The sequence below is a fragment of the Thalia democratica genome, chromosome 2 (assembly GCF_965202585.1).
Source record: "Thalia democratica chromosome 2, ktThaDemo2.hap1.1, whole genome shotgun sequence".
Taxonomy (NCBI): domain Eukaryota; kingdom Metazoa; phylum Chordata; class Thaliacea; order Salpida; family Salpidae; genus Thalia; species Thalia democratica.
In genome coordinates, this window is record NC_139166.1 from 27,781,392 (window position 1) to 27,797,693 (window position 16,302).

The 16,302-nt window shown below is 25.0% G+C and overlaps 1 protein-coding gene across 4 annotated transcripts in view; it reads right to left on the reverse strand.

The window, feature by feature from the left end:
• LOC145830290 (unconventional myosin-XVIIIa-like) overlaps window positions 1–16,302 on the reverse strand; it is a 47,811-nt gene that overhangs the window by 13,324 nt on the left and 18,185 nt on the right. For 2 of the 4 annotated variants that reach the window (XM_082938246.1, XM_082938245.1), the window contains exons 13-28: window positions 14,598–14,698; window positions 10,481–10,689; window positions 10,091–10,221; window positions 9,624–9,715; window positions 8,067–8,250; window positions 4,594–4,747; window positions 4,052–4,211; window positions 3,536–3,659; window positions 2,996–3,185; window positions 2,754–2,893; window positions 2,448–2,576; window positions 2,203–2,346; window positions 1,874–1,963; window positions 1,574–1,685; window positions 1,127–1,246; window positions 81–208 (exon numbers count right to left, since the gene is read on the reverse strand). In XM_082938246.1, coding sequence (XP_082794372.1) covers window positions 81–208; window positions 1,127–1,246; window positions 1,574–1,685; window positions 1,874–1,963; window positions 2,203–2,346; window positions 2,448–2,576; window positions 2,754–2,893; window positions 2,996–3,185; window positions 3,536–3,659; window positions 4,052–4,211; window positions 4,594–4,747; window positions 8,067–8,250; window positions 9,624–9,715; window positions 10,091–10,221; window positions 10,481–10,689; window positions 14,598–14,698 — 2,208 coding nt within the window. The remainder of the gene's footprint in view (window positions 1–80; window positions 209–1,126; window positions 1,247–1,573; window positions 1,686–1,873; window positions 1,964–2,202; window positions 2,347–2,447; window positions 2,577–2,753; window positions 2,894–2,995; window positions 3,186–3,535; window positions 3,660–4,051; window positions 4,212–4,593; window positions 4,748–8,066; window positions 8,251–9,623; window positions 9,716–10,090; window positions 10,222–10,480; window positions 10,690–14,597; window positions 14,699–16,302) is intronic. The other 2 variants (XM_082938247.1, XM_082938248.1) reach the window with 2 other exon arrangements.

Genomic DNA, 16,302 nt, shown 5'->3' on the forward strand with positions numbered 1-16,302 from the left:
AGTAGTCTAGTTATAATTCATCATAGATGTAGCAGCAATACAAACAAAATACTATAAATATACAAATAAAAACAACAGACTTTTCTTTCGACGGCTTTCTTGTTTTGCATGAGCTCCTCAATCACATTGTCGCTGCTTGTTTTCTGCTCCTGCAACCTGAAATTGAAGTCGCCCAGCGCCAACTCGTACTTCGACTTGAAGTCCAACCCTGCGCGTTTCACACGATAAAGTGCTTTGATACGTTGTACTCAACATTCTAATGTCGCAAATATACTTTAACTAAAAGAATATAAAACAAAGTAAGAAATGTCAGTAAATATTATTGTCATTATGGATATAGGTATTTTATTGAGGAAAAAAAATGATTTAAAATAACATTTTTCCGTTTTTTTATAATTTAATTTTAAAAATTGATAGTTTTTTTATATCTAATTTAAAAATTTAACTTTTAAATTTTATCTATAGAAGACAAAATATATTAAAAAATTACTTTACATTCAGTTAGTAAAATAAAAAACTACAAAATAATGCAATTTGAAAACAATTTTAAGTAGTTTAGGTTGGTTACGTAATAAAAACTTACGAATTTAAGAAAACAATTTACAGTATTACATAAACAGGGTGAATGTTTTAAGAAACCAATATCAAGTGTTGAAAACAAGCCAAAGACTAATTACAGGCTGTAAATATGTATAAAACAACCAAGCACTTTATATTTATCTAAAAACACATACTTTTCTTTAGTACATAATATATTTAAAAAAAGTTAATTGGTGGATAATCATGGAAAATTTATCAAAATTATTTCAATTTTCAACTAATTTTTCAATTGAAAAGCCACTTAATCGTATTAACGCTAAAGAATAGATGTAAAACTTCATTTTCTACTTGGTTAAAGAATTGTAAATCTTTAAGACCTTAATATACTTTAATTAGATTTAGTAAACTTTTAAGGTGTAGGAAATATAAATTTATACTTTTAATAAGTTATAAAACTGTTAAAACTGTTTTAGTAAAATGCTTAATAAAAGATTTTAAAGTTGATTGAAACTTTATTTTTATTTTAGATACTATAACTTAATCAACAAAACTTAAAAAAAATCAACTAATTAAAGCTTTGTTTTACCTTCTTCACTATCAAAGTTAACACAAGAAAAAGTTTTCGATTCTTCAATTTTTTTCTGAGAACCTTCCATTTTTAGCTTTTCGACATCGTTTTGTAAACCGATAATATTTTCCGATAACTCTGTGCATAAATACATTTTATTAAAACCACGAAACTAAAACTTGAACAAGCTCAAAAAAAATTATTATTTAAACTTTACAACTCAACTCAAGTTATATCAGTTATACTTTAAAGTTTTTACCATAAAAAATAGTTTATAAAAAAAACTTTTAAACTCAAAGGTTAGAAAAACTAAAATGAACCCGGATAAAAGCTTTGAAATTGCTAAGGTTTGCTGAAAACAAACAATTTTTTAAACACGTGAAAATATTATTTTGTAGGCTAACATAGTATAACATGGAAAAACTAATATTTTCAACAACCTATAAGTTTATACTTAAAGTAAACCTGAATTGACAGTCAAAAGGTCATTTTTATCTTTAGTCTCTTTTTCAAGCATCTGATATACTTGGGCTGAATTTTTTCTTTCTTCTTCTAATAACTTTATCAGCTCGTTTACCTAAACATAACTAGTGTTTATTATAAAAAAAATATCTAATTAAAGTAACAAAAAAGTAGTTTTTAACAATTAACATAAAATAAATAACAAAATTACAAATCAATAACAAACACTTTGTTTGTTATAATCAATATATGGGCTAAGATGGAAATAAAACTAATTAAAAACTAAAGTTTACTTTATTTTACCTTGGATTCCAATTTTTCATTAGTTTTTTCGATTTCAACCTTTTCTTGTTTTACTTTATCAAATTTTTCCTTATACAATTCCATTTCAGCCTATGAGTTTATTAATTGCATATAATGTATTTGCATTTTAATGAATGTTTGTTAAAACCATAAATTTCACCTTACAATAAAAACAGATAAGTAGTATATAATAAATCATCTACGATATATATGTGTATATTTAAAATGATACTAAATCTGATAAAAATATTTTATTTTTTTTTAAATTTACTCTTGTTATTATTTTATCGAGACTTTTAAAAGACATCGAGCTGAACAGATTTACAAACTTGAGCCTCCTTTATTTTATTCTCGTTCCTGGTTACTTGCACGATTGGCAGCACTTTAGTCATCAACTTCCACCAAGGCCACTGCCTGACGTTCAGGTACAACCTGATGTTCCTCTGCAGGCATCTGATCGCTACATCTTGAACCTAAATCGACCACAAGTGTTAGTTTTAAAGTTAAAAAATCAATTCACATAGATTCGTCAAAAAAAATGAAAGCATGCAACGACTTAAGCTCGTTATAAAACCTTTCTTTTTTCTAGCTTCTTTCTGGCGAGATAACCCCGGCATCTACTCTGAAGTTGTATCAAGTTTGCAGATATTTTGTTATCTCTTAACTTGTACAAATGGTTAAGCATTCCACAACGCAGAAACAACTGTTAAGTTTGAGCTTATGAGTACAAGTGTCGAGTATATTTTTCAAGTTTTGTAAAATGAATTTTTAAATTGAACCTAAAGTTAATACATAAAAATAAATAAGCTCAGTTCAACAAAGAAACTCAATTTAACAATATTTTAATAAAAGATAAAAATATCATTTTAATAAATCTTACTTGAGATTTTCCTATCCTGTATTGTGTTGAATCTAAATCAATATTTGTCAGTATATCAGAAACTTTCACACCTTGTTTATTTGAAGATAGAACTGAAAACGTTTTTCGAAAATCTTCAAGGCCGAGGCCATCTGGATAACCTGATTAAAAAAGATAACTTAACTTTCTGTAGGGTAGTTTTTTTTTTGTTGAATTCAAAATAATAATATACATTATAGGCGATAATAAAACAAATTTTCAACCTTGCTTGTAAAGTCTACATACATCAAGCAAATTGATGGCAAACAGCTGCTGCTTTACAAGCGATAATTCAAAGGAAACTGGGTTTTTGTTTATCGAGCTAGTACTGGTGCTGACGTTGCTGCTTGCGTTGGTTTGCATATTCAATATGAACGTTGTTTCATTTCTGTTTATGCTTTCCACTATGGCATCCTAAAATAATAATTCAAAGGTTGTTACGGACATTCTTACATGAATGTTGTTGTTATGACCTTTCACGGTCAGCATGTACATGTTATGCAATTCAAATATTTTTTCTTCGAGAAATTGTTCAAGAAAACTTGCTTTGTAGTAATTACAACAAGCTTTATCGATAAAATATATACCAACTGTTTTATTAATATAAAAAATTAAAAGCAATAAAATTCTCTAACTTAAAAAAAAAAACTATTTAAGCCTAAACAAGTATTGCAATTGAAAAGTCATAACTTTTTAAATCATAGATTTATAATTTTTCAGAGCTTAGAAGTTATATATTTTGTAAACAAAGAAGGATAACTCACAACAACAGAATTTATTTGAGAAGAAAAACTTTTGCTGGCATTGAAATTTTGTTTGAAACTTCGAACTCTTCTTAGTGTCAATGACTTGGTTATTTGCTTGTCAATGCCAAATAGTAAGCTGGTACTGTTTATTATTATCGCATATTTATTAGTAAAGCAATCTTTTACCTGATATTATGATAATTAATTGAATAGAATACAGCTAATTAAACTTTATGATTATGTTACTTAACATTTTAGAGAGATGTACTATAACTAGGAGCCTTAGTATATAACAGTAACAAGTTAGTATTTAAGTTTTATTTTACAAACTGTTTCTTGCAAAGCAACTATCACGAAAATAAACTGATTATCATAAATTGTTTAGACTCGTGTCATTTTCATTACATATTCTTTTTAAATCGCACAGTTATTTTTATATATTTTGAAAAATTAAAAGGTTTCAAAAAACTTCAATACTAAAATATGACAACAAACTAAAAAATCTCAATTATTAAAGCAAAAACTACTTGGTACCTCGCAGAATTATGAAGAATTTCAACACAACTTTTATGATCACTCCAATTCCAACAAATTGCTGATGACCAGTCAGTTACGTCATAATTGACGGAATAAGTTAGGTTTTGATGACAGAATTTTATGTTAGACTGACTTATTCGCTGCACTGTTGATTGATCTACAGATATTTTTTGTCAATATATATAGTACATTGTTAAATATTTAACACATCAATAAAAATTAAAACAAATTTCATAGTTGCAAATCTTTAAAGAAAAAATCAAGCCTTAGTGACCAAAAACTACCATGAGTTAAATTAAAGTTCAAACTAGCTTAAGTTTATAAGAAAACTAAAATAAAAGCAGTATCCAAAAAATTGTCAAAAGTACTGTAAATCAAGCTTAATAACAAAAAATATCAAAATGATAAAATATCTAGGAAAAACGCAAACTAAAGAAAATAGTTTATATAAATTTTAAGTAGCACAAGTTATCTTTAGTGTGTGACAAACCTGAACTTTAAAACAGTTATAGAAGAAAAATAATTGAATTACCACAAACCATTTCGATTTAATGATGTGACCATTTTTTCAACCAATGACGAAGCTTGTACGTATTGATTTTCTTCAACAGTACGAAGCAAATTAATAACTATGTCGTACCCGTCTGGCTTGAGAATGTTTTCAGAAAAAGGAACATCCACTTCAACTCCTTCCTAACATATTAACTTATTTATTACTATAATAAATAAATTTACCAGTTATAGTTATTTGTAATGTGCAGTAACAGTGTTTACTCTTTTTAAAATGTTTTATTATGCGTGTAAATTTTTCAAATTAGTCTACTACACTGACTGAAGATTGTAAATAACTCATTTAATAAAAATGTTTTCTTAAAAAGTACACAATGTACACTTAAAAAATCTTAAGTTATAATTTATAAAAGCTTACATAAAAACTTTTATTAAAAAAAGATAACTGGTGCATTTTTTTTTGTTATTTTAGCTAATTCATAAAGGTAAACTACGTTTACCATTAGTGTATAATATTTTACACAAAAAAAATTAGACATTTTCTAAATTAGAGAAAATTCTATGGTGTAAATAAGCAATCTACACTTATGTAAATTTCCTTAAAAAATGTATAAATCGTAGACTATTTTCAAAAAGTCCGAAGTATTAAGACACAAACTTTAAAACTTGTACGTTTAGATTTTTCAGTTTGTACATAATCTCAGTGAAATCCAAACTAAAAACAACCAAAACAACTTTAGGCACCACAGGTTCAAAAATTATTTTTGTATATTTATCTGAAAGCTCTATACAATACTTATATACTCATTTTTAAGTGGTAATGTCAATTTGAAACACTTGTTTACAAATCCGGAGCGTATAAAGAAATATACTTTTCAGAAACGATTACCAATAAGTAAGCATTATGTAAACTTTGATATTATTTACAAAAATAAAATTTTGCTAGCTTTACAGAGCAACAATTATACAAAAGCTAATAGTTCGATAATCCTTTAAACCATGTATTTCACAAAAATCAAATTATTAGTTTATAAATTTTTATTTAAATCCTAGCAGTTTGTACAAGATTACAAAGTATGGTTTATAGTTACAGAATAATAAGAACTATGTTGAGTTTACATTTTATGACTTTTAAATCTAGAGGGAATCAAAGTAAAGATAAGGCATTTGAAAATAAACAGACCTTAATTTTAAAATGGAATCACAAGCGAAAGTTTTCACTTACCTATAAAAAATTATCAGTTTTAATTTAAAATACCTTCATCAAAATTACTGTACTTAATTATAGATCTAACTAACTACTTTTTAGTTTTACTTAAAATCAAACAAAATTGGGAAGTATTAGTTTCATTATTACTAGTGTAACTTGAAACATAATAGTATTAAGGATACTGATACCAAAAAGTAAGTTTTTCAATATTTTTAAAGGAATTGCAACTATTAGAATTTGCAGAAAATAGTATATTTTTCCATTTTACTAATTTTTTGGCTTTTGCATACAAATAATGTTTTTAAATCAAAGTGATTTTAACTAATTCATTCAACTATAAAACCTTGAAAAAAAACTATTGGGTATAACATTATTAAAAAAAATATTTTAAAATTACAGTTTGTTTGGTAAACATTTACCTGGATAAAAAGAAAATTTATTAATTTAAAAACTGTTGCCTATTAAGCAGTTTTATATGAAGTTTCACAAATTGAGTATCTATACAACTTTTTCTATTGAACTTTAAAATTGAAACCTTTATAAGTATACATAAACTGTACGAAAAGCACTGTTGAAATATTGAAATGATAGAAACTAAAAACTTATTAACTGTGTCATCAATCAAAAAATACACGCTTGCAGGGTTGCAAAGCTTTTTTGAGAAATTTCTTCCAAATTTTCTATATTTCTTCCAGGTTTTTTAAGTACATGTTTTTAGTTTAATGCTAGGTTTAAGGTTAAAAACTGTGTTAAATAGTATAAAAACATTAAAAAGATATTGGAAAGCTACTTAAATTTTGTGCTTTTTGATAAAAAAATTTTTGATGATGACAATTTTTCTTTATCTATATGGTTGATTTTTTGTGTCAAATTAAAATTTTACTACTTAACATGTAAAAATTGCTTATAATTCAAGGTTTTTCCAGGTTTTTAAGTGAATTTTGTTCAAAATTCCAGGATTTTTTTCAAAATTTCTCAAATACCAGGTGTTTCCATTTTCTTAGCCTAAATTGCTAAGTTCCAGGTTTTTTGGCAACCCTGTGCTTGACAAACTGCTGAATTTAAATGAAATCACCATACCATTTATTACTTTGTGTGACTGCAATACATCAATATCAGAATAAAACCAACAACATGATTAAAATCGAGCAAAACAAGCGATTAAATAAAGTTATTACGTTTTGTGATTTAATTTTAAGTCGCACCGGAAAACACGGCGGTCGTAATCTGTTTTATTTTTCTCGAATTTCTGACACAGTTGTATTAGTGCAAAACTTGAGTTTGTTGCAAACAAGTGTGACGTAACAATTAAATCGGATTGTTTTGCACTTTAGTGATGGATTTGTTTTCAAAGTTTATTTTCCACTTTGTTAAGTTATTACTAACCGCGTATTAGGTAACTTTAAGGTGGTTTTCCGCAGCTTTGATCTACGGACTTCTCAAAATATATTTATTTTATTTTACGAACTCAACTACTTAATATTTTATTAATGATTTACTCTTAAAACAGTTATATATAAGACGCTTATTAAACGTAGAAACAGCTGTCCCAAGCAAAAGTTTATTTTGTCTATTTTAGTTATATATATATATATATATGTATATAACTGGCTGTATACATTATCGAAAACAATTTACCTAAAAACTCTGTTAATAATTTTGTCTAAAATCAACTACCTATTCTATTATTACGTAATACCTAATTTTGTATAATTTTATTGTTGTACTTACAAGTTTGCTTTTCATTGAATAAAACTTTGCTGAAGACGCGTATTAAACGCAGAAATAGTTAGCCAAAGTTTATTTTGTGTATTTTAGTTATATATAGATATATGTATAAATAAAATATAAAGTTTTGCAATAACAATCTTAGAACTGATATAAGCCGACTTAATACAGACTAAAGCCTATTATTTTATTCATCTTTTGCAATTAAGTTTAAAGTAGATAAAAATTACCAATAGCATAAACAAGTTTTTGTAAGTACTGCTACAAAACATGTTATCTATTTATTTTTAGTAAGTGCGTCTAAACAGAAAGTTTATTGCGATAAAGTGGTCAGTTAAATATCTTGCATATATGAATTGTACTTATTAAGTTGTTTCAGCAACAGTTATTTTTATTTAAGAAGCTGAATGATTATAAACTTTTAAATCTTTATCTTCACAAACTTGTTATATTGTCCGATTTTAATTTGTCTGGCTTTCTTTTAATCAGTTGCTTTTATTATAAACTTTCCGTTAAGTAACTTATATATTAAATAGTAATTAAATTTTTCACAGCAATACAAACCTTTTTATAATTGTTGTTGATGTCAGTTGCATTTTTACTGAAGTATACTTGGTTCAGTTTGTCTTGTATTCCGTTGAATATTACGTCATAGACCCCGTGACAACCAAGAATTGTATCCCCGTAATAACCTGGAGTGTCTAGCAAGTTTATTGTTAGCGGACAACTTTCCTTAGTTGTTAATAATCTGTAAAGGAGTAAAACTTTTTTCACTTCAAAACTACAAACTAATAAATTTATTAATGATTGAAAAAGTTTTAATGGGAATTAAAAATAAATCAGCTTATAAACTTTGAATATTTTTAAGTTTGATGTTTTTACACTACATTTTAAATTTTTTTCACAATTATATGAAAAATTTAGAAAGCAAACAATAACTTAAAACTTTGATGACCAAAGCTTAAAGTTTTTTTTTCGTTAGACAATCAAAAACAACTATAATAATATTTAATTTTAAAATAGTTTTTTTAATACTGCTCTACCAAATAATGTTTTAAAGTTTTTGTTATCAAACAATATATATGATATTTCATTTAAATTTAACGCCAAACTTTATTATTGTCTTTTTTTGGATTTTATTTTATTGATTTGAATCTTATTTTATTAGCTTAAAGCTTATTTAAGAAAATATATTTTAGAAACTTAAAATAACTTTTCAATATTTAACTTTTATATAATATCTTTGGTAAAAATAATTAACAAATAAATATCTGGTTTTTTATCTGTAATACTTTTGAACTATTTTATTAGTCATTTTACAGAAATTAAATATTAAAATTTTCAAAAATAATCAGTTGATTTTTTTTTGAAAATACATGCCATCAAAAAATAATCAGAATAAGATTGACAGTTGCAAAATTTTTTGAAATAAAAACTAAACTTTTAACAGAGAATAAAGTAATAAATACTTGCTGTGAGAAAGAATTTCATGAATGACAAAACTTAATGTTAAAACAGAAAACATTAGGTAAAAGCTTATATTTTATGTTTCTCATGCAGTACAAAAATATACTTTCATGTTAAATTGTATTATACATTTTTAATTACAAGCTAATTTATAAACTTTTTTAGTACTTTATCAGAATACTGGAATAAAAAACTTTATTAACAGCAATTTAACAAATAAAAAAAATAAAGAAGTGTAATAAAAATTTAGTTTATAATTTAAATTTAAACTATATAAAACAGTGCTTATAAACGAATTTTTGATGACCATAGTTTTTTTTATAACTGAATAAACGCATAAACTAAAAAGTATTTTTATAAAAGTTATCTATACATCCACTAACTTAAAATCAATAACACCCTTTTAAAATTTTTTAATCCACACAAACTTTATGTTAACTATTTTTAATGAAAATAATAAAATATTACAGTACCCTTATAGGCTAAAGGAAGATTTCAGTTTACTGCAACAAATTATATAGTTATAGTTTTAAATTAAATTTTGTGTAAAACCATCTAAATTGCAGATGAGATACTTATAACTTTTTTTTTAACTAAACAAGTTTTGCTAAAACAATCTTAGTGAAAATTTAAACATAGTTTAGCTGTAAAAACCTGTTAATATGTTTGATGATAACTTTTACTGTTTCTTTGTACAAATTCGCTATGAACAAGTTTAATCTCTGCTTCAAGAACTCTTTAGTAACCTATTTAAAAAATATATCAAATGAAGATATTTTTCTAATATTATAAATTTATATTTTCAAGATATATGATAAGGTTGTTACTATTTATATGGTCAAGTTTTAAAACTGACAATGCTTAGTTGATAGATTGTAAAATCTCATATTAATAAAATACATTTGACGACTAAGTGTAGCAAAAATAAACATAAATTTTTTATGTATTTTAATGTGAAAATAATATGTTTAAATACTTTTATAAAAAAATAATTAATTTTTAAGAAAAAACGACTCTCTAACGACTTTTAGTGTTTAAAATTTTATAGTTTGTAGATAAAATTGTTTTCCGTTTCGATTTATTAAAACTAGTTTCTACATTATATTTTTATAAAAACGAACAACAACTTTTTGATTGAAATTGTTATCAGATTGAAATATGGAGTTTTTGAGTTTTTCGGAAGAAATTCCGAGTAGTTTAGCAGCTTTCTCTGCAGCCTCTTTGTGTTTGAATTCCACACTTCCATCAGAAGCTGTACAAAATTTTCTAAATTAAGCTTGCGAGCTAGAATACTGTTTTTTTAAATGATCCATAGGATTCATCGTTATCACGTTTTGATTCACATCAAATCCATTATTAATTCAATTCAAAATTTTCAAAGTTGAAAATTTAAGGCGTCAAAGACAAGGTTATATCTAGATACTGTGATCGGGATCAATAAATTTTACCATTTATCTACAACATTATCTTCTTTTATGTAATCTACAGCATAAAAAACAATAGCAACTGACTAGGCAGACAAAAAGCTTCGCCGAGGTGAATGCAAACGGCGATGACAGCGAGAAGGCCGTCGAGAAGGTCAGCTGACACGCTTCTCAAGCTGGCGGCCAGCTCGGCGTAGGACTTCTTCATTCTGCTCACCAGCTTCACTGTCGGCTTGAAGTTGCTGAACAGAACTGAGTTTTCTGAGTTTTCACTGTTGCCCAGCATCAGTTGCTCCCTGTGGAAGTTTGTTAGGTAACTTAATTTGAGTAAACAGATGAAAATTAGATCTATGTATTTTCTACATTTTTAATAAATGTGTTTAAGTTTAGACTTTTTTGTTTAATTTTACAATATATAGGGTTAGTTATGTATCAATATTTAGTTTAATGTAAATTAATTCAAGTTAATGCTTTACCATGGTCAACTACATCTATAACATTCATTTATCACTTTAAAACAACATATGTACTAAAAATGATTAAAAAAATGTTAAGCTTTATTTAAATTGTTCCTTTAATAAATTTTTAACCTTATAGAAGATTGCAGCATGATTTACAAGGGGTAATAAACTAAACTTATATATTCATTAACTGTTTATTCAATTCCTCATGTTATTGTAAAAGTTATATTTAAGGGTACAGAGAGGATCAAGTGATTTTCTAAAATTAAAATTCTATAACTTATACATCGATCATTAATTTATTTAAAATTTTACTAAAAACCTGTCTTCTCTTTTGTTTTTATAAAACAAATCAATTCAGTTTTTGAAGAATTTTTTTTATTAGTTTAGAGGGTTTCTAGATACTACAAAACATAACATTTTTTTAAAGCCTTAAAATTAAATTACAGTATTTTCAAATAAGAACAAAGTTTATATATTTAACTTGTACAGAAATATATAATCTTTTTCTGTTAAGTAGCATAAAAAAAAAACTACTTTGCTACTAAAAGCAAGAAAAAAATAAACTTTTTCTATTAACAAAGCAAATTTGAGTTTATTTAAACTGTTATTATCATTAACTGTTATTTTTAATATTCATAATAAGAATGTTTATTTGTTTTCTGGTAGTTATATCTATGGTGTTTTTTATAAAAACCGTAAAGATTGAAATATTTTTAACAAATTATAACTAACTTTACTCATAAAAATTTAGGAATAATTAATATATATGAAATGTAACAACTGCATTAAACGTGTTAAAAACCATTGTAAAAAAAATTAAAAATTAAATTTTAATAAAAGATATGTAGCGTTTAACAAAGTAATAGCTTAACTTTAGTCTTGTACGAAAAATATTGTAGAAATAGTTTTATTCATAACTAGTTTTTTATCTAAATCAATATTTAACAATGATTACTAGAAAACACTAAAAAACCACATATCTACAAACTCAAAATATGTTAGTTTTGCTAATAAGAACATTAATTTATTTTATATAACTAAAAAATTTGCCTCTATACAAAAATTTAATAAAAAATTAAAACAATATATGTGATAACATTTTGAACAATAACATTTAAGATTTAGTATTAATTTTAAGTTTTTCTAAATCGCTTACTATACAACAGAGTATATAAAGTATTATATATATATATATATATATATAATTAAGTTATTTAACTTAATAAATTAAATTTTTCACACTGAGCCCACCTTGAGGGCTTTGTTAATAAAAAGGTTTATTCAAAGATGCAAAACTCGAAGAACTCAAGTTTCGTGATTACTCACTCATCAGCTTCATTAGTGATTTTGTTTTGTGCTTTATTTTAAACTTGTTTTGAAGCTGATGAGTGAGTAATCACGAAACTTGAGTTCTTCGAGTTTTGCATCTTTGAATAAACCTTTATATATATATATATATATATATATATATATATATAAAATAAGGTTAATGTTTAAACTTAAACACTTTCAACTATATAATTTAACTGGCTGATGATTAAAGCTTTATGAAAAATTAAAGCTTTATGAAACATATGTTCCAGAATTTTTAAAATCGCCATTTCAATAAATTATATATATATATATATATATTTATATATATAAGCAAAGATCACATAAAAAAACTCGATAAAGTATCAGATACTAAACTATATGTACTATACAAACATTGATTAAACCAATACTGTAATTATAAGTAGGATTCCCACTAAAGTTTCAAAAAAAAATTATAGGGAAATACATAAAATATAGCAAATTTATAGGGAAATTATCAAACAAAAAACAATGAATTTTAAACTTTATGCACATATTTTTAAGGTACATAAAGTAAAATATGTTGTTAACTGTTTATAAGCACAGTCTTAATAAGAAGTTGACGAAAGTTTGAGGGTTTTTAATTAAATTGTATTTAATATAAAAAAGGAAACTAAATATCCGCTAGGCGGCACCATAGAGTCACAGTTTTTGAACTTTTTTGATTTAAGAAATATTAAATTTTTATTTTTACGTGTTTTTTCACCACGCGGTGTCGCTGATTTGGCTTAAAATTTCAACCATCAAGCAAAAAAAAGTAATTTTTAGGAATTTTTACATAATTTTCAATTTTTTCCAGTGATTTATAGGGAATTTTAAGAATTTTGCAAATTTATAGGGATTTAAAGGGAATTGGGAATCTTGTATAAGTCTCCAATTAGTTCAAAACCAAAGACTGATTTGGTAAAATATTTTGTATGGTACACTTGGAAAATTATTCAATAACACGATTAAGACAAGCTTTTCTTGTATGCCAAACATATATGCAGAAATTTTTTACATAATAAAAAAGACTACAAGTAAATAAATAAAAACAAAAGAGAAGAAGAACAACTATCAATGTAATTGTACGATTAAATTCAACTGTCCAGACAAGGAAAATACCTAAAAAAGTGTCTTTTAAATACTACAGTGAAACATATCGGTAAAAGTGTTTCCTACGTTGGATTCACGAGTAGAGATATCAAGATCAGGTTATGCATAGCTTTACAAACAAAAACTTTAAGAGTGCTAATTAAACTTATATATAAAATTATATTTTTAACTAAAATAATCTACATAACAATTTCAAGTGGTAAAGCCTGCATTAAAATAAACAAAATAAACCAGAAAAAATAAGTGTTTTGTGCATTGAGACACTAAAAATTAATTTGCTGACTCAAAAACATCACTCTATCTAGGAAAGATTTAGTCAGTTAGTGCAAAAATTTTGCAAGGTTTTACTTCAAATCATACACGTAGTTTGCACATGTATCTTATGCTTATAATGATCAAAGAAAACATGGCGAAAGTCTAACAGAGCCTAAGTCTGGAGTCAAATATGTCGTGAGACAAGCTCAAGCTAATCATACCAATTCAATCATCGGACTAGAAACTTTTGGTAGACTCTGCCTAGTATCATGGTAGTATATGATAAACCGTTTGTAGATTGACAACTGCAGGTCTTTTCTTGCGACTGACTGGCAAGTTTTAATAAAAACGGAACGCGGGTCTCAGTCTACCAAAAGCTTTTGGTCTAGATTATCGAAGTGGTATGATCACCTTTATGCTTATAATGTTTATAACTTTACCTTTTTTTTTTTGTTTTAAGTGTCCTTTTTTAATCTTTAAGAATAGTTTATTATTATTAGAATCATTTTAAGTAAAACATTCGTTAAAATTCTTACCGACTTATCTTAAACCATTTTTGTAAACCTTAAAAATTGTATTAATTTTGTAAATATGAATACTAAAGAATAATTATTGATTATTTAAATTCATGATAAATAATCAAAGACAAATGTAAGTTTTGTTTAATCAGATTTAACTTTAAAATAAACAAATAGTACATATACTAGAGTAAACTATACTCAGTAAAAATTTTCGGAATTATTTAGTAAATTCTTATCTTTTAAATAAAAAAGCTACATTTCAAGTTTTCTTTTCTATGTCTCTCATAAGTATATATGAAAACTGAGTAACTTTCATTTTGGATTAAGTTTTTATTTTTTAACCATTTGTACAATATTATAAAAAAATATTCAACGTGTTTACCGTTATGTTTAGTTCAATCATTACTTCACAACAAAAAGTAGTTTAAAACAATGAAGACGTACTAATTTTCTTTAAAATTACAAAAACAAAATAAATGATTCAAAATATATACCAATAATAAATTTTTAACAAACCTCTTCTGTTGGTCGACTCCATAAAATACTTGGTAAAAAATGTTGTAATTGGCTTCATTGTTAATTCTATTTGTAATTCTCCAATAATCAAGCATCAATATCTGTAATAAACTTTAAATTAACCAGAAAACAAAAAAATCGATCAGCATTAAATTTAGTAACTTTTTTTTACATGTTCTAAGAATACACAATTACATACAAACAAAATCTCTTTTTCAAAATGTTATTATAACAACTTTGCAGCTGAGAATTGGAGTGCTACTTTATGTAACAATTTAAGATATAATAACAATATATTTAAAATTTTAACTCATCTACTTAAAGTACGTGTCGGCAAGTTACAGTCAGCAAAAATAAATCTATTACCCGCGACATAATGTTTACCTTAAACCCTTATGCCTAATGAAGAAGTCTAAAATATTAAAGTGGTACTGGTTTAGTGTTTAGAGTATATAAACTATTTTCAGGCATTATGCATATCCTTCATTCATGTTCTTCGTAACAAAATATTTTTTTATTTTGTTATTAAGTAGTATTAATAAATAATAATAAACAATTAAATAATAATCATTACTGATACTTTGACTAACAATATTAAGTTTTGTGAAAAGCCTTTTTTTTTGAATACTTGCTGTTGTTGCATTAACATCAACAAAAGGTATGTTCAAAATAAATAAATATTTTCATATCAATTATAAATATAGTACTTTCGGCTTTTAAACAAAATTTAAATCTTCTTCCATTGTTTACGTAATTTTTTGTATGAAAATTCTTTATTGCTAGCAAACTATTAGATATGATCAGTTGTTTAACTATTTGTAAGTATATACTTATTGTTTTCTTCAAAGTAAAAAAGCTTGTTACAAAACTGTATCAAAAATAAACTAATAAAATATAATTTTACTAATATTTTATAAACTCAACATTCAAGTAGTTAACAACCCAACCAGTAAGTACCACATTAAACCTACAAATTTACTACCATGGTACAAAGTATCATTATTATAATACAAAAAGTTTCGTTTAAATAATAGTTTTAATAAGTTCAATAATTTTATAAAACAAAGTACTATGATCTATTAAAACATTATTTTTCTTTATAGCTACTAACGAACAGCTAATATTATAGTTATAAGGAGTTTATACTACTTATTTATTTTTAAATAATTTTGCAGAACTGCTTAAAATTTGCTTTTTATGATTTATTTTGATGCACCTATAGAGAATATTTAGACCAAAAATGTTTTGATTTTATGACTAATTTTATCTTATCATTCATCAGTAGTACTCCGCAAAACAAAATAACTACTTTTTTAATTTATTGTTATATTGTTAAAACTTTATCATATTACTTTTTTTCTTTTGAAGTTTCTTACTGTTATTTTCAATTATAAGATGTTTCAAATGTTTAGTTCAACACTTTTTTTTTATAATGCATTGGATAAAACTTATTAAAATGTTTCATTTTAACAAAAGTCATGAAATAAGTTTATGAAATAATGTGTAATAACAATAAAATATAATGGTCATAAGCATTTCAAGTTAAAAGATAAACTTTTGCGACTATCACACTTTTAAGAACAACTTGGAAAAGTATTGCTAGAATAAGAATAAAAGGTATGAGTAACACCCTCAAACGGATATTTTATAAGATTTTGATACCAGCTTTCACATCGAGTTTAATAACGTCACTAATAAGTTTATT